The following is a 19,524-nucleotide window of genomic DNA, read 5'->3' on the forward strand; positions in this document are numbered from 1 at the left end:
TATTAATCACTTCCCCTCAGATTACTCTTACCAAAATTCCAGCTTCATCAAGTCACTCTCTTGCTCTAAGTACTTCGTAATTCCTTCCTACCTACAAAGTGGTCTCCAGCCTGGTATCATAAACCCTCTATCTCCAGCAATCATCCCAGGTCTCTGCATTACTCACACCCCAATACAAATGCCCTGCTTTGTGCCCCACCCTCCAAGCACAGCTTGCTTGCCCACCCTCCCATCTATTGGTCTGTACACCCACACACCCATCTATCTTTTCAGCACAGCACACCGAGGGCCTACTATCCGCTCAATCAATGTTTTAGTAATGGTAAGCAATTTACGACAGACATAGTCCATTCATACTGTTGGCTATATGCAGGGGAGGGGAGGAAGCACCATGGCCTTAAACTTAGTTGCAGGACAGCAAAGGCCAAGAGCAGTGAAGATGATGGAGCGATAACCACTGGGTGAGGAGGACGCCAGTTACTCCTTCACTGACAGCTTCAAAATGCTCACCAAGCGGACTACGTCCTTGCCACTGTGGACTAGCACCATGTCACAGCTGAGAATGGTAACACTCAATGGAGAAAGATATCCCAAAACACAGAACTGTTTTTATGTTCCTTATTCATCAGTACTCCAAAGATAACTTTTTACAGCTTAATTTACAATGATGGAAACAACAGACAGGATGAAGATTCATAACACCGCCTGCCTTGCACTACTAATTCTTCAGGTAAAAAGTATTTTCTTAACTACTTTTTTTTTCAAATATAAGTATACATGTGAATTTTTCCTCTGCCTATATTTAACCATTTTCTTCTGCCTGAAAGAAAAGGAATTTAGTTTCAAGTAGAACAGAGCTGCAATAAAGTACCAATCACAAATAGATCTATATATTTATCGTACTCACTACCACAACAAACACACTTGGTTTTGACTTCACCATTACACATATCCTTTCTTCCCCAGTGAGATTTCCTGAGCAAACAATGATATCTCTATTTTATTTCCTGCAGTTTGTTAAAGTGGCCTCCATAGTCTCCAGCAAAGGCAAAAGAACAAACTGCACCTGGGGTTAACTTCTTAACAAGGCATTGTTTTTTTTTTCTCATTTTCCAAAATTATTTATTTTTAAGTGAAGGAAAATTGCTTCACAATATTGAGTTGACCTCTGCCATATATCAACATGAGTCAGCCTTAGGTATGCACGTGTCCCCTCCGTCTTTAACCTCCCTCCTCTTCCCGCCCTTCCAGGTTGTTCCAGAGCCCCAGTTTGAGTTCCCCGAGTCACAGAGCAAATTCCCATTGGTCATCTATTTTACACATGGTAGTGTATATGCTTCCATGTTTCTCTCTCCATTCATCTTACCCTCCCCTTTTTCCCCCATCCATGTCCACAAGTCTGTTCTCTATGTCTGTGTCTCTACTGTTGCCCTTAAATAGGTTCATCAGTACCACCTTTCTAGATTCCATTAGATGCATTAATTTATAATATTTGTTTTTCTCTTTCTGACTTACTTCACTCTGTATAACAGGCTCCAGGTTCACCCACTTCATTAGAACTGACTCAAATGTGTTCCTTTATATGGCTGAGTAATATTCCATTGTATATATGTACTACAGTCTCTTTATCCATTCATCTGTTGATGGACATCTACGTTGCTTCCATATTGTAGCTATTGTAAATAGTGCTGCAGTGAACACTGGGGTACATGTGTCTCTTTCAATTTTGGTTTCCTCGGGGTATATACCAAGTAGTGGAATGGTTGGGTCATGTGGTAGTTCTACTCCCAGTTTTCTAAGGAATCTCCATACTGTCTTCCACAGTGGCTCTATCAATTTACATTCATACCAACAATGCAAAAGGGATGTCTTCTCCACACCCTTTCCAGCATTTATTGTTTGTGGATTTTTTGATGATGACCATTCTGACTGGTATGAGGTAATATCTCATTGTAGTTTTGATTTGCATTTCTCTAATAATGAGTGATGTTAAGCAACTTTTCATGTGTTTATTAGCCGTTTGTATGTCTTCTTTGAAGAAATATCTGTTTATGTATTTTGCCCACTTTTTGACTGGGTTGTTTGTTTTTCCGGTATTCAGTTTCATGAGCTACAAAAAGGTATGGTATTCTTGTGGAAACAACCTAAACATTAATCAACTGAGGAACAGATAAGCAAAGTATGGCCTGTCTATACAATGGAAAATGAATCAGTCATAAAAAGGAAGTTCTGAGACAGGCTACAACGTGGATGAATCTTAAAAACCTTTATGCTTAGTGAAAGAAGCCAGTCACAAAAAACTTCCAATTATATAAAATATCCAGAACAGAAAAATCCACAGAAAGAGAAACTAAATTAGGTAGTTGCTGAAGGACAGGAGAAGTGGGAAATGGAGAGGTACTACTAATGGGGTACATCATTTCTTTTGGAGGAGTCTAAAATTAGATAGCGTGATGATCACAACTTTGAGAATATTCTAAAAACAGTACACATTACAACTTATACTTTGAACAGTTGACTTTTATGGCAAGTACGATATTTCTCAATGAAGCTTTATTTATTAAAAAGGCATTCTTAAGTCCACCGAGTAAAGCTCTCTGAGATATTTGTCAACATTATTGCTGAAATTGACACCAGAATTAGGAAGAAAACAGTGGCTTAAGAGCTTTAGGACTGTAAGAAAGTCCATAATCCAGGACCATTCCTACCATCTAGTGCCTATGTTGAGCTGGCATTTAAAAGACACTGAATAACTTTCAGAGTTTACAAAGATTTATCCAGGAAGAATTTCTCTCCTCTGAAGGAAACTCTTGTAAATTTAGAGGCTCATATAATGAAATCAAGGTACAAAGAGTTTAAACAAAATTGTATCACAATCTTGGGTTATCTTCTGAACATTAGAATCCAATAAATACAGGATTTTGAAAGACAAATCAAAAAAGCTTAAAGTGTTCCTGAAATGTTACTTACTGGTTGCTGTTAGGTCCAGGTATTCTCGCTCAGCTGTCAAAATCCTAGAGTTGATTCGTGGAACAACATTTGGCTGATTCATGATATACTCTACCACATCTTGGTCATGGGACAGTTCACCCTACAGGAAAAAAAGAGACAGGATTCAGGTAAGATGCACATTAAACAAATATGAGTAGTGTTCAGTCACTCAGTCGTGTCAGACTCTTTATGGTACCATGGACTGTAGCCCACCAGGCTCCTCTGTCCAGGGAATTTTCTAGGCAAGAATACTGGAGTGGGTTGCCATTTCCTCCTCCAAGAGATCTTCCTAACCTAGGGATCAAACCTGTGTCTCCTGCATCTCCTGCGTTGCAGGCGGATTCTTTACCCACTGAGCCATTGATCAATAGCAGTTTATTAGGAACTAAGAACTCACTAACTTTATATTATCTTCTGACATACTAGTAACAGCTAAAAATAAAAGTTACCCCATTATAGGTTCCTGTCGTTGCCAAGCAAGACTCTTTATGCACAGTATTTCTAATCTGTTCAACAATGTGAGCTAGATGTGGTACAGAAAGGTTAAATGACTTACTCAGAGCCACAGAGCTAATGAGAAGTGCATATGAAATGCAAACCCATGTTTGTTCAATTTTGCCACAGAGACAAGCCAGCTTGAGAAACTGGAGTTAACACAAGCAAAAATCCATCTTGAGACCTACTCACAGTAAGCTTCTCTCTAAAGAAGAAAGCAAATGACTCCACTAAAGCAGTTAATATACTTTGAAAAAAAAAAAAAAAGTTACCCCAAGCCTTTTTCAAACTCAGGCATCCAAATAATCCTGTATTTCTAGGGTCACGATTACACTGGGGAAGAAGAAATCATGTATCATTAACTCCTCCCTTTCATACTTCTCATGTTATAGAAATACTTGTACTTCATGAAGGTGATCTAGTATATGTAGCTGTGGAAACTTATAAACTTTCACACTGAAAATATTTCATATAAAACCGTACTTCAACATGATTTTCAGGGGAAACAGATGTGAATCAAATATACACAGTCAAGTCTTTAAAAAATCCATTCAGGCATCTTCTGTGGCTACTTATCTCAAGAGCAATAACTCACATATGAAATCTCAAACTACAAGCCAATAATGAGCATACAAACCAACTACCGGAGAAGGCAATGGCACCCCACTCCAGTACTCTTGCCTGGAAAATCCCATGGATGGCGGAGCCTGGTAGGCTGCAGTCCATGGGGTCACTAAGAGTCGGACACGGCTGAGCGACTTCACTTTCACTTTTCACTTTCATGTACTGGAGAAGGAAATGGCAACCCACTCCAGTGTTCTTGCCTGGAGAATCCCAGGGACGGGAGCCTGGTTGGCTTCCGTCTTTGGGGTCGCACAGAGTCGGACACAAGTGAAGCGACTTAGCACCAGCAGCAGCAAACCAACTACACAATTCAAAAGACTTACAAAGGTACTCGATGACTCAGTATAGATGTAAGCCCATGTATATAACTTTGGTCTCTATTATAAAAGCCTAACTGAAGGAGGGCAATTTGGCAACATCTATCAAAATTATACATACCTTCAAATGGAGCTCACCTACAAACACACACACACACACACACACACACACACAGTGATTGTTTGCAGAAAGAAAAATGAACAGTGAGGAACAGGAATGTTTAAGTGACAATTTTGCTTCATTTATACCTCTATACACACTTTGAATCTCACACATCTGCGTATCCCAGAACGCAAAGATTCTTCAATATATGCAAATCAAGCAATGTGTTCTATCATATTAACACAGAGTAAAAATCATATGATCATCTCAAAGGTGTAGAGAAAGCTTTTGACAAAGTTCAACACCCATTTATAATAATAATAATTTAAAAAAAACTCTCCAGAAAATGAGCATACAGAGAACCTACCTCAACATAATGAAGACCAGATATGACAAACCCACAGTAAACATCATTCTCAATGGTGAAAAGCTGAAAGCATTTCCCCTAAGATCAGGAACAAGACAACAACGGCCACTCTCACCACTCTTACTCAACATAGTTTTGGAAGTCCTCATCATGGCAACCAGAGAAGAAAAAGAAATAAAAGGATGACAAATTGGAAAAGAAGTAAAACTGTCATTGTTTACAGAAAATCCTTTAAGATTCCACCAGAAAACTACTGGAACTAATCAGTGAATATGGTGAGGCTGCTGCTGTTGTTCAGTCACTGAGTGATGTCCGACTCTGGACTGCAACCCCATGGACTACAGCACACCAGGCTCCCCTGTCCTCCACTATCTCCCGGAGTTTTCTCAAACTCATGCCACTGAGTCAATGAATGCCATCCAACCATTCCATCCTCTCTCGCCCGTTTCTCCTTTTGCCTTCAATCTCTCCCAGCATGAGGGTATTTCCCAATGAGACAGCTCCTCACATCAAGTGGCCAAAATACTGGAGCATCAGCATCAGCCCTTCCAGTGAATATTCAGGGCTGATTTTCTTGAGAATTGACTGGTTTGATCTCCTTGTGTCCAAGGGACTCTCAGGAGTCATCCGCAGCACCACAGTTCAAAAGCATCAATTCTTCATTACTCAGCCTTCTTTATGGTCCAATTCTCACACCCATACATGACTACTAGAAAAACCATAGCTTTGACTAGATGGATCCTTGTCAGCAAAGTGATGCCTCTGCTTTCTAATATGCTGTCTAGGTCTGTCATAGCTTTTCTTCCTAGAAGCAAGCATCTTTTAATTTCATGGCTTCAGTCACCATCTGCAGTGATTTTGCAGCCAAAGAAAATAAAGTCTGTCACTATTTCCATTGTTTCCCTATCTATTTGCCATGAAGCGATGGGACTAAATGCCATGATCTTCATTTTTTGAATGCTGAGTTTTAAGCCAGCTTTTTCACTCTCCTCTTTCACCCTCATCAAGAGGCTCTTAAGTTCCTCTTCACTTTCTGCCGTTAGTGTGGCATATCTAAGGTTGATATTTTGCCTGGCAATCTTGATTCCAGCTTGTGATTCATCCAGCCCAGTATTTCACATGATGTATTCTCTATATAAGTTAAATAAGCAGAGTAACAATATACAGCCTTTATGTACTCCTTTCCCAATTTGGAATCAGTCCGTTCCATATCCAGTTCTAACTGTTGCTTCTTGACCTGCATACAGGTTTCTTAGGCGGCAGGTAAGGTGGTCTGGCGTTCCCATCTCTTTAAGAATTTTCCAATTTGTTGTGATCCACACAGTCAAAGGCTTTAGCATAGTCAATGAAACAGAAGCAAAGTTAACAAGGTACAAAATTAGTGCACAGAAATTACTTGCATTCCTAACAACAAAAGAATAGACAGAGAGATTAAGGAAACAATCCCATTTACCATCGCAATAAAAAGAATAAAATACTAAGAAATAAATCTACCTAAGGAAGTAAAATACCTGAACTCCGAGAACTATAAAACACTGATGAAATAAATCAAAAGAGGACACAAACAGAATGAAAAATATATCATGTTCTTGGATTGGAAGACTCATTGTAGTGAAAATGAATATACTACCTAAGCAATCTACAGATTCAATGCAATTCCTATCAAATTACCAATGGTATTCGTCAGAGTTGCAACAAAGAATTCTACAAATTGTATGGAAACACGAAAGATTCTGGATAGCCAAAGTAATCTTGAGAAAGAAAAATGGAGGAGGAAGAATCAGATTCCTTGACTTCAAATGATACTACAAAGTTACAGTAATCAAAACAATATGGTACTGGCACAAAATCAGAACGATAGACCAACGGTACAGAATAGAATGCACAAAGATAAACCCACATGCCTGTGTTACCTAATCTATGACAAAAGAGGCAGGAACAGACAGTGGAGGAAAGACAGCCTCTTCGATCAGTGGTGCTGGGAAATCTGGACAGCTACATGTAAAAGAATGAAATGAGAATACTACCTAACACCATACACAAAAATAAACTCAAAATGGATTAAAGACCTAAATGTATATAGACCAGACACTATAAAACTCTTAAAGGAAAACACACAAAAAAGACTCTTTGACATAAATGACAGCAAGATCTTTTTTGACCCTAAAATAATAAAAATAAAAACAAAAAAAAAAAAAACTGGGGACCTAATTAAACCTAAAAGCTTTTGATCAGCAGCTACGTAAGGAGGCCCCAGTAAAAACTTTGGATACCAAAACTTGACTGAACTTCCCTGGATGGCAATACCCGACATGTTCAGTCAGTTCAGTTGCCCAGTCGTGTCCTACTCCTTGCAACCGTTTGGACTGCAGCATGACAGGTTTACCTGTCCATCACCAACTCCAAGAGTCCACCCAAACTCATGTCCATTGAATCGGTGATGCCATCCAACCATCTCATCCTCTGTCATCCCGTTCCCCTCCTGCCTTCAGTCTTTCCCAGCATCAGGGTCTTTTCCAAGGAGTCAGTTCTTTGCATCAGGTAGTCAAAGTATTGGAGCTTCAGCTTCAGCATCAGTCCTTCCAATGAATATTCAGGACTGATCTCCTTTAGGATGGACTGGTTGGATCTCCCTGCAGTCCAAGGAACTCTCAAGAGTCTTCTCCAACACCACAGTTCAAAAGCATTCAAGTTCAATTCTTGGTGCTCAGCTTTCAGTTCAACTCTCACATCCATACACGACCACTGGAAAAACCATAGCTTTGGCTAGACAAACCTTTGTCGGCAAAGTAATCTCTCTGCTTTTTAATATGCTGTCTAGGTTGGTCATAACTTTTCTTCCAAGGAGCAAGCGTCTTTTAATTTTATGGCTGCAGTCACCATCTGCAGTGATTTTGGAGCCCCAAAAAATAAGTCTGACACTGTTTCCTTGTTTCCCCATCTACTTGTGATGGAGTGATGGGACTGGATGCCATGATCTTCATTTTTTGAATTCTGAGTTTTAAGTCAGCTTTTTAACTCTCCTCTTTCACTTTCATCAAGAGGCTCTTTAGTTCTTCTTCACTTTCTGCCGTAAGGGTGCTGTCATCTGTGTTTCTGAGGTTATTGATACTTCTCCCAGCAATCTTGCTTCCAGCTTGTGCTTCATCCAGCCCAGCATTTCACATGATGTATTCTGCATATAAGTTAAGTAAGCAGGGTGACAATGTACAGTCCTGACGTACTCCTTTCCCAATCTGGAACCAATCTGTTGTTCCATGTCCAGTTCTAACTGTTGCTTCTTGACCTGCATACAGACTTCTCAGGAGGCAGGTAAGGTGGTCTGGTATTCCCATCTCTTTCAGAATTTTCCATAGTTTGTTGTGATCTACACAATCAAAGGCTTTGGCATAGTCAATAAAGCAGAAGTAGATGTTTTTCTGGAACTTGCTTGCTTTTTCGAGGATCCAATGGATGTTGGCAATTTGATCTCTGGTTCCTCTGCCTTTTCTAAAACCAGCTTGAACATCTGGAAGTTCAAGGTTCATGTACTGCTGAAGTTTGGCTTGTAGAATTTTGAGCATTACTTTGCTAGCATCTGGGATGAGTGCAATTGTGCGGTAGTTTGAACATTCTTTGGCATTGCCTTTTTTGGGACTGGAATGAAAGCTGACCTCTTCCAGTCCTGTGGCCACTGCTGAGTTTTCCAAATTTGCTGACATATTGAGTGCAGCACCTTCACAGCATCATCTTTTAGGATTTGAAATAGCTCAGATGGAATTCTATCACCTCCACTAGCTTTGTTCGTAGTGATGCTTTCTAAGGCCCACTTGACTTCACATTCCAGGATGTCTGGCTCTAGGTGAGTGATAACACCATCATGGTTATCTGGGTTGTAAAGATCATTTTTGTATAGTTCTTCTGTGTATTCTTGCCTCCTCTTCTTCATACTTCTGCTTCTGTTAGGTCCATATCATTTCTGTCCTTTATTGTGCCCATCTTTGCATGAAATGTTCCCTTGGTATCTCTAATTTTCTTGAAGTGATCTCTAGACTTTCCCATTCTATTGCTTTCCTCTATTTCTTTGCATTGATCACTGAGGAAGGCTTTTTTATCTCTCCTTGCTATTTTTGGGAACTCTGTATTCAAATGGGTGTATCTTCCTTTTCTCCTTTCCCTTTAGCTTCTCTTCTTTTCTCAGCTATTTGTATGGCCTCCTCAGACAACCATTTTGCCTTCTGCATTTGTTTTTCTTTTTATAACTCACTGCTGAACCACCAGTGACAGGAGAATGTTGGATCCCAGCAAAAAAAGGTACCCCACGTCCAGGGGCAAATGAGAAGCCCCAGCAAGATGGTAGGAGTTGCAAAACCACATTTAGAATCAAACTCCATACCCACCAGAGATGCTTGCAGGGCTCAAACAAAACCTTGTGCATACCAGGACCCAGAGACCCCACAGAGACTGAGCCAGAACTGTGTTTGAGTGTCTCCTGTGGAGGTGCAGGTCAACAGGGGCCTGTCACAGAGGCAGAGGCTCTGCATACAACCGATCTGGGTCACACAGCCTGTGGCATAAGCCCTCTTGGAGGAGGTCCCCATTAGCCCCACCACAGAGCCACCAAGCAGACGACCCACAAACTGCAGAACAATTATATCCCACATCAAAGAGCTGGAAGGATAATATAACCTGGCGTCATAGGGAAAATACATAGAATATTTACATTTGGAACCTTCCGAAGCTTTGCTGTGTGCACCTCAGCCTTCAGCTGGCTCTGATACATATTCTATTACTTTAATAATGCTAAGTGTAAAAACCACACTATCCTGAGTTCTGTAAGCCATTCCAGCAAATTATCATAACTGAGGGGACACCTGCATTCGTAGCTACTTGATCATAAGTAAGGGTGGCCTGAGGATCTCTGAACTTGTGTCTAGTGTCTAAAACAAAGACAATCTTGTGAAGAACTATGTCCTTAATCTGTTAGGACTATGTCCTAACTCTGGGCTGTGTGGTGTCAGAAGTCATCACAAACCAAAAGACTAATAGAAGAAATAAAGGGTAAAAAGTTCAAAATGTTAATTTACATATCTGAGAAACACAGTGACGGTATAGCCACAGAATGGTTTTTCAATATCGGCACTATTGACATTTTGGACTAGATAACTCTTTGGAAAGGGAGGTGATATCCTGCTGTTTTGGAAGGGAAGGGACGTCCCGAGCATTCCAAGAGGTTTAGCAGCATGCCTGACTCATTCCCACAAGAAGCCAGTAGTACCTCTTTCCTCCCTGAACTATGACAACGAAAAATATCTCCATACATTGCCAAATGTGCTGCCAAGCGGGGCAAAATTGCTTCCTGAGACCAACTAATGAAACACTATATGGCTATCTTAAAAAAACTGAGAATACTCTATATACCAAATTAGAAAGACTTATAATATTAAGTGAAAAAAAACAAGGTATAGTATAGTTATGTATTAATAATTTGTTACCACTTTGAATAAGGGTTAGGAAGGAGTAAATTTTCATTGTTAGCATACAGATACAAAAAAGTTCCAGAACAACTCAGAAGAAACTTAAAACAGCAATTACCTACTTGTAGATGGATGACTATATACAGGAGATTTTTTTTTACTTTTATAAATAACCACGGGAATTTTTAAATAATTAAATACACAGCTCAAAACTGACAAATCATTTGAGTCTTTCCATTTCATCAGTCTTAATAATCATCATTTATAAGAATGCCAGACCTTGATTTCCCTCTCAAGCCACTGAGAATCCTTAAGTATACTGAGGTTTTTTCTGTCTATACAATGCTTTGGGGTCCTGAAATATCTGTACAGTAAGTCATATTTTGTTGTCTTGAAAAGCAGAAAACTCAGAGAGTAGAAATACCGTAATTTGTTGTAAAAAACAAAACAAAACGTAACATACTATAAGTAGGAAAAACTCAAGAGTTCCACTCTAGACATGCCATTGTCATTTGAAAGATGACAATGTTTTCTATACAGAAAATGTTAAGAAATCTACACACACCCACACAAAAAACTAATAGAACTAATAAACAAGTTCAACGTGTTTGTAGCATATAAGATCAATATACAAAAATCAATTGCATTTCTATTCACTACAAATAAATGACCCCAAAATTAAAGAAACAATTGCATTTACAATAGCATCAAAAAGAATAAAATATAAAATACTAAGCAATAAGTTTAACAAAAGTATAAGACTTCTTCACTGAAAACTATGAAACATCATTAAAAGATAGTAAATGGAAATACATCCTACATTCATGGGTTGGAAGATTCACTATTGTTAAGATGTCAACAGTCCCCAAATTGATCTACAGATTCAACACAATTTCTATTAAAATCCCAATGGCCTCTCTTTGGTAGAAACTGACAAGCTTATTTTAAGATTCCTAGAGAATTGAAAGGGACACAGAAGAGCCAAATCTTCTTCTTTTTTTTTTTTAAGGAATACTAACAGTCCAATTCTAAGTTTTATTTATATAAAAATCATTTCCCCAATGCATTAAGGGCACAGTCAGGCTAAAGAATAGCCTTGTTTCCATTAGTAGCCACGTCACAGTATACAGCAAGTCATATTTATGGTGACCTTGACATTTTCTCTCAGTATACGAGCTAAGTCCTTTATATTTTGGAACTAAACAGCCCAGACTGGGACTTTTTCTAGAAACATTAGAAGTCTACTCCAAAGGAGAAATGATGCCTCCATCTCCAGAAACTAAAAACTGTCAGTACATTTCAAATATTAATACTCCAGGTACAAACTTCCAGGAGAAAAGGACCACCCCCAGCCATCACCTTCCTCCCAGATATATGAATATATATACACATGTGCATGCATGTGCTTTGTGTATGCATTAAAGACTGGTAACATGGTGGCTAAATCAGAGATTTGGGGCTATGTTAATTTTCTTTCAACTGCTTTTTCAAGTTTCTTTGTGTTTGGAATTTTAAGATTCATCTGAATATGGAACAAGCACAAAGCATACGTGTAAAGCTGAGTTTTAAGGGCTTTTTGTCGGCTTTAAGTCTCTAATATTTTATTTCCTCTTTCTTTGATCTTTCTCCTAAAAAACAAAGACCTACATGACTGATTAATTAAGGTTTTAGTTAATCAAATTTCACTAGAGATTTTACAAATTTTATAGACAACTGTCTTGTAAGCTGGCCTGATGCAAAATGGCAGAAGGGGCATGTCTGACCACAGAGAGGAGCCCAGTGAAAAGAGTAGATTGAATGGCTGATTCATATCAATGTATGACAAAACCCACTGAAATGTTGTGAAGTAATTAGCCTCCAACTAATAAAAAATTTAAAAATTAAAAAAAAACAAAAAAAAATAAAAAAGAAAAGAGTAGATTGAAAACCAAAGGTGTTCATTTAAATCAATGTGATTTGGAAAAGTTCCTTTCTAAAACTATTCATTTTAGCAAATAGTGAGTTGAAATTTGTAACGTTTATTCAAAACTACACAATGAGTTTTAAAACCACAAGTGTAGTGAAGCCGCTCAGTCATGTCCGACTCTTTACGACCCCATGGACTGTAGCCCACCAGGCTCCTCCATCCATGGGATTTTCCAGGCAAGAATACTGGAGTGGGTTGCCATTTCCTTCTCCAGGGGATCTTCCTGACCCAGGGATCGAACCCAGGTCTCCTGCATTGTATGCAGATGCTTTTACCGTCTGAGCCACCAGGGAAGTGGGCACATAATTATCTTGTCTGAAGCTCACTTTGAACTCAAATCTGATTTTCTTAAATATAATTTCAATCTTAAAACTGTAAAGCAATTGTTTTTCTCTATGCTTGAGCAGTTTTCCTGTCAGGTGGTAAAAAGGCTAGGGCTTTTTTAAAAACTTCTTTACTTCAAATTAGCACCATACTACATATTCATTGATGAAAATATGGTAAATACAGAAGAGTTCAAAGAAAAACAATCATCCATGATCTCGCCATGCTGTCCATGAAAAAGCTGTTCATCTGAGTTATTTATTTCCAGCCTCGGCTTCCCTGGTGGCTCAGATGGTAAAGAATCTGCCTGCAATCCGGGAGACCTGGGTTCAATCCCTAGGTTGGGAAGATCCCCTGGAGGAGAGCACTACAACCCACTCCAGTATTCTTGCCTGGAGAATTCCCAAGGACAGAGGAGCCTGGCAGGCTACAGTCCACAGGGTCACAAAGAGTTGGACATGACTGAGTGACTAAGCACATTTCCAGCCTAACACACACACACACACACACATATACTTACGTCACCTACCCAGACACATTCACATATACACAGTAATAAGATCAGCCTAGCCACACTATCTTATATAATTCATTTGCTGGTACATGGCAACACGTTGTAGACATGTTTTTAGATAGTCTTAGTTAATGTCTTTTTAATGGCTGCATTGTGTTCCACCATATTGTTGGATATTTAAATTATTTCTCATTCTTTGCTATCATAGTGACTGCTTCAGTATACACTTATATATTTCACATTCATATATTTACACATTTAATATTCACAGAAGAGTCAAACATTCTTAAAAACAGAAAAACAGAAAGTTGGAAAACTCACACTTGATTATGACAATAATCAAGACTGGGAGGTACTTAAATAGGAAAAGTAGGTTAATGGAAACAACAGATGGTCTAAAAATAGACCTATACATTAGTGGGCAATTTATTTTTGACATGGGTACCATGACAAATTTAACAGTGAAAGGCTATTCTTTTCAAAAAGGATACTGGGGCAGCTAACTGAATAGTCAAAAAGATATCCAGCTGCATGTCTCAAATTGGACATGGAAAAAGAGATGGACTCCTACCTCACTCCAAATACAAAAACTACCTGAAGATGGATCAAAGAACTAAACATTAAGAGAAATAACTATAAAATACTCAGAAGAAAACATAGAAATCTTCATTACCTAGGATTAAGTAAGGGTTTCTTACATATGATACAAATAGTACAAGCAACAACTAAAAAAGTAAACTGACACTACCAAAAAGTAAAAATACAAACCAGAAAATGAGAGAAAATATTTGACAATTATATACATATAATAAGTAATTCATATCCAGAATACATAAATAACTCTTATAACTCAACATTAATAAAACAAATAACCCAATTAAAAACAGGCAAATAATCTGAATAGACATTTCTCCAAAGAGGAAATAAATGGTGAATAAGCACAGGAAACAACGCTTAACATCACTCATGTTTGAGTAATGCAGATCAAAACCACCATGAGATATCACTTCACACCCACCAGCCTATAATCAAAGAGACAGACAATACCAATTACAGAAAATGGAACGTGTATACATTGCTGATAGGAATGTTTAAGTGTGCAGCTGCTTTGGAAAACAGTCTGGCAGCTCTCTTAAAAACAGAATTACTGTTAAAAATAGAACTATATGGGCACGCAATTCCACTCCTAGGTATATACCCAAGACAACTGAGAACATGTCTATAGAAAAACTTTTACATGATCGCTTAGCGCAGCAGCATTATTCACAGTAGCCTCAAAGTGGCAATAACCCAAATATGCATCAACTGATGAATGCACAAACAAAACGTGGTCTGTCCATTGGAGGAACTATTATTTGGTGATAAAAAGGAATGAAGTATTGACATATGCTCCAACAAGGATAAATCTTGAAAACATTATGCTAAGTAAAAGAAATTAATCACAAAAACCATATATTACATGAATCCCTTTATATAAGCTATCCAAATAGGCAAATCCACACAGACTGAAAACAGATTGATGGTTGCCAGGGGGTAGGGTAGGGGATAATGAGAAGCAATTGCTACTGGGTGTCAGGTTTATTCCAGGGGTAATAATGCTCTGAAATTAGACAATGGTGACAGCTGCATAATTCTGTGTATATACTAAAACCTACCGCATGTCCACCTTAAAAGGTTGACTTTTATGGCACGTTAAGCCGTATGTCAACAATAACTACACACACACACACATATGGCATATTTCAATTTCTCTATGTCAAAATTCCTTAGAAGCAGAATAAATGTTTCTTAGAATGGCTAAGTTCTTCAGAATTTTTAGTATAAAATTTAATCTTAAAGCCAATAAGTTATTTCAAAAACAATGTACAGACGTCTCATGAATATTTCCCAGAATTTGCTGGGAGTCTACAAATCAGTTGAGAGTGGTACAGAAAACAGTGATACTTAAAAGAATTTTACTGCCTAATACAGAGACTACAAAAATTTAAGCAAACCATTCTCTTTCAAAATCTTTCAAAATCTGAAACACTGCTTACCAAGTACACTGCTCTTTGAAAGAAAGTTGTGGTCTCTAGGATTTTGTGCATTGTAATGGTTTCCAACTCATCAGGGTCTAGCTGCTCCTTTTCAAAGGGCATTCCATTGAATAGGACAACAGGCAGTGGACCAACTCCAGTCTGCTCATAGTAACTTCTTGCTTCCTGAAACACATGGGACCAAAAATAGTATATTTTTGTCATTCCTGAGAAAAATGGAACAAAGCATATTTTTCACACATACATGTTCTAACAAGAAAAAAAATCAACAGAAATATAGAACCCAAGAGATAACTATAGAAAAATTCTTTTAAAAATATATAAAAAAACTAACACAACATTGTAAATCACCTATACTTCAATAAAAATTAATTTCAATATATATATAAAGAACATCATAGTTAACATCCTACTAGGTAAATCTGAATTTAAATTACTGAGTTTTAATAAAACCACAAAACCTTACAAATCAAGAAGTGGTTGAAGGTGGGGATGAGGGTAATTTTAGGCAGCCCAGGCTAACAGATCTGAATTATATACACTACAGCCCAAACTACAGAACAGACCTTTCTGCAGTGATGGAAATAATCTACCTTCACCATTCAATGCAGTAGCCACTAGCCACATGTAGCTATTGAGCATAGGAAACTAATAAATTTCCATTTTAAAAGCCCATGTGACCAGAGGCTACCATAATGGGTGGCACTACTATAGATTGTCATAAATTATTAGTGCTCCCAGGCAGATAACCTGAGATAAAATATTTACATCCAATTCTAAATTTAAAAGGGTCCATATCACTAAAAAAGAAATTACACCTACCGAAACCAAAACAAGGCTGGTGAAAAGACAGTGCTCAAAAAATCACTCTATATGTACTGTACAATGTACAGTGTACTAGTACTTAATACTTAGTACAATGTACTAAGCTCAATCTTTTTTTTCTTCTCAAGGACAGAAGAAGATCCTTGGCAGGGAAATACCAGGTGAACAAATATATCTGAGACTTTTCCAACAGTCAATATAAGGTACATTCCTCCAGATACCAACCACAGACTCAAGACTAAGTTTTTAGAGTAAAAACTATGTTACTATCCAAGACATAAAAAGTTCATAAGACATTCTTGTTAAACACCTTATAATTGATATTTTCTGAAAATAGCAGAAATTCAAAGTATATAACCTTTTTTAGATAGCACGAATAGAAAAATGTGGTAACTAATACCAGTCATAAGCTTAGTTTCAGATCTAGCCACTGTGGTAAATGATACTACAGACTTCTACGATGGACTATAATAGGGCACTGTGAGAAAGACTGCGATCTCACCATTTCTCTACACCATTTCTCTATACCATTCTAGGTTGATCTCTGCCATTTGTCTATAACCTTGTTAAAACTTTTCAAATGTACACCCCCCAGAACTTACATTAATTCTGTTCTTTGACATCTCACCTATTTCAAAGAAGTTCCTAGACACCCAATTTTAATATACTTTGAGCTCTGAAAATTTACTGATGGATTCCCCATGAAAACAAAACAAAACCCACATTATAATTCTCAGTGACAATAGGAAGTAAGTAACATTAGCTTTCTCTAAAAGTGGTAATTGAGTAAAAAGTCAAGAGTGGGAGAGAGATGCTTTGACTTTCCATTTTCACAACCTGCAAAAAGATTATCAGACTAAACAAGAGAATGCAGGCCAATAATCCAAGTCACACTTAAAACTTATATATGAGAGTTTCTAGAAACAGATCACTAAAAATGCTAATTATACACAATTTTGAAACACTGATTACAGAGTCACAAATGAGTCATTCATAAAAGATAACTGAGATTAATAAAGACTCAGAGTTAATCTGCCAGCGGTAAAATGTTGGCATGAATAATTTAGAACTTTTCTTACTTTGGCTTTAAAAGATACAAATATGCACCTATCAGACTATATGCTCTTCGGTTCAAAAGATCTACTTTAATTGTACTCCCTAGTTTTAGAAACAATTACTTCTTTCAGATATCAAACACGGAAGATAACAACGCTTTAGATTTATAGCAAAAGACTCAGATATTTGTAAGTATAATAACATTTGCCAATTGTACTCATTTCTCCTTTAAAAAACATGCACTTATTCCTTCTTTTCAAAAAATCTATTTTCCTTGGGCTTTTTCATATGAAGGGTACATGTCCTGCAAAAATCTTAAAAAATTAAAAAATCTTACTGATCATTAGATTCTTAGGACTTCTGGGAATCTCACAATAACCTTCTCTTGAAAGTATGCAATTACTAGCTAGGAAATTATGACCTGTTTATATGAGAAGGCCCGCTAACCAGTACAGATGAGGCAAATGGTCAAATGGGAGAAACGACTGAGGAGCTGGGTCTGTGATACTCTCACTTGATTCTTCAGCAAAATCAAGATTTCCGTACATAAAAGACACCATGTGAAAATACCATTTTCTGTGAACCTTATTTAGGGAAAGTTACATACAGATTGGGCTTCCCTGGTGACTCAGACAGTACAGAATCTGCTGTAGTACAGGAAACCTGGGTTCGATCCCTGGGTCAGAAAGATCCCCTGGAGAAGGGAATGGCTACCCACTCCAGGATTCTTGTCTGGAGAATCCTATGGACAGAGGAGCCTGGCAGGCTATAGTCCAAAAAGAGCTGACAAATCTGAAGCAACTTAGCACACACGCATACAGATACAGATTATACAACTTATTTAGATGAAACTGTTTTATAAATGTAAGGAGCTAAATGTTAAATTCTTAATGATATCTATCTCTTTTATTGATCAATTTCTATATCAATAGACGTAAAAGAATGATCACCTCAAATTTATTGCAGTGGAGACTGCTTCTTGAAACATTTTTCACACATATACACAAAGCCAATATTGGTTGTGAGAGTTTCTTCATTTTTCAATCAATGTATAATCTGCTAAATGAAATCAGAGCTTTAGATTTAATATATTTTTCTTCAGAAGTAGGTATTTCTTTAATAGTGCTTGCTAATTATGCACTATATGGAAGAAACATGACAGCAAAATAGTATGCTATTTTCTTATCATTTTTGTATCTATGTATTTATATTAGCTATCACTGAAAGCCTGTATTTCAAGAGTGAATTATTCATTTGAATATAAATGAAAATTCAAGAAGATGTAATAACCGATTATCTGTTGCACAGGATAAACTGATCATAAGAGGTAAATTTTAGAATGTTATGATTTCTTTTAACGTAACAATTATGTTTCAAGCATTGTTCTAGCAGTCTATTAACATATGCCTTTTCAAGTTTAAAAAGGCAAGTTGGGAGGCTTTACCATACAGGACAGGTATCAAGGTACTGGTAATCCATGCCCTAGAAGCTTAATACTCCTCACATTATTATGCTTTAAAGCCATTAATATTATAGAATATGTCCTTCATCTCTAATACATCCAACTCTGCATATGTATCATTAAAGAATATGTTATTAATAAAATATATTATAAATATTAAAAAAAAATCCTTTCCTCCAATTTGTCCACATTATTTGTCCACATTATGAAAACATTATTCAATGTTTTCAAGCAATTCCTTTTGATATAGCAATCACCCACAATAAAAAAAGGCAACACATACTTTTTCTTCAACAGAATGATAGAAAATTAAAGTTAAACATTTTCCAAATGTGAAATATGAGAAAATTCCATTAATTTCCTCAAATATTCTCAAAGTGGCCCTTCTTTATTTCACTTTTTCTTTTTCTACAGAGTACTACTCATGTTGGTTGTGAAAGTGTGAAAAAAAAAACCACCAGCACGTGCCCATACCAATATTATTTTATTAAAAAATAAAAGGAAAGTGACTGAACAAAAGGTTGCAATACAATAATGGAAACATGTTCACTCTAAACTGAGTAGCCTTCATGACCAGCTTTAACTTCAGACCCAACTGGATATTCCTGAAACTAAGGAGATTTAACACTGAGGCAGGAGTGATTTGGGGGCTTCCCAGGTGGCTCAGCTGTAAAGAATCCACCTGCCAATACAGGAGATGCAGGAGATGTGGGCTCGATCCCTAGGTCAGGAAGATCCCCTGGAGGAGGAAATGAAAACCCACTCCAGTATTCTTGCCAGGATAACCCCATGGACAGACGAGCCTGGCAGGCTACAGTCCATGGGGTGGCAAAGAGTTGGACACAAGTACGTGACTGAGCATGCATGCAAAGGAGTGATATCAGTTTCATGACTGAATAAGACATCCCTCATTCGTGCCTCCCTCACAGAAAAGCAATGATTTGGCATCCATCCACAGGGAAAAGTGTCTTTGTGGGAGCTCTGGAAT

At 37.5% G+C, this 19,524-nt stretch overlaps 1 protein-coding gene across 1 annotated transcript in view; it reads right to left on the reverse strand.

Annotated features, from left to right (window-relative positions):
• UGGT1 (UDP-glucose glycoprotein glucosyltransferase 1) overlaps nucleotides 1-19,524 on the reverse strand; it is a 112,400-nt gene that overhangs the window by 44,966 nt on the left and 47,910 nt on the right. Inside the window, exons 18-19 of the mRNA XM_043487693.1 lie at nucleotides 15,194-15,358; nucleotides 2,971-3,091 (exon numbers count right to left, since the gene is read on the reverse strand). Of these exons, the coding sequence (XP_043343628.1) occupies nucleotides 2,971-3,091; nucleotides 15,194-15,358 (286 nt within the window). The remainder of the gene's footprint in view (nucleotides 1-2,970; nucleotides 3,092-15,193; nucleotides 15,359-19,524) is intronic.

Source organism: Cervus canadensis, chromosome 15 (genome assembly GCF_019320065.1).
Source record: "Cervus canadensis isolate Bull #8, Minnesota chromosome 15, ASM1932006v1, whole genome shotgun sequence".
Classification (NCBI taxonomy): domain Eukaryota; kingdom Metazoa; phylum Chordata; class Mammalia; order Artiodactyla; family Cervidae; genus Cervus; species Cervus canadensis.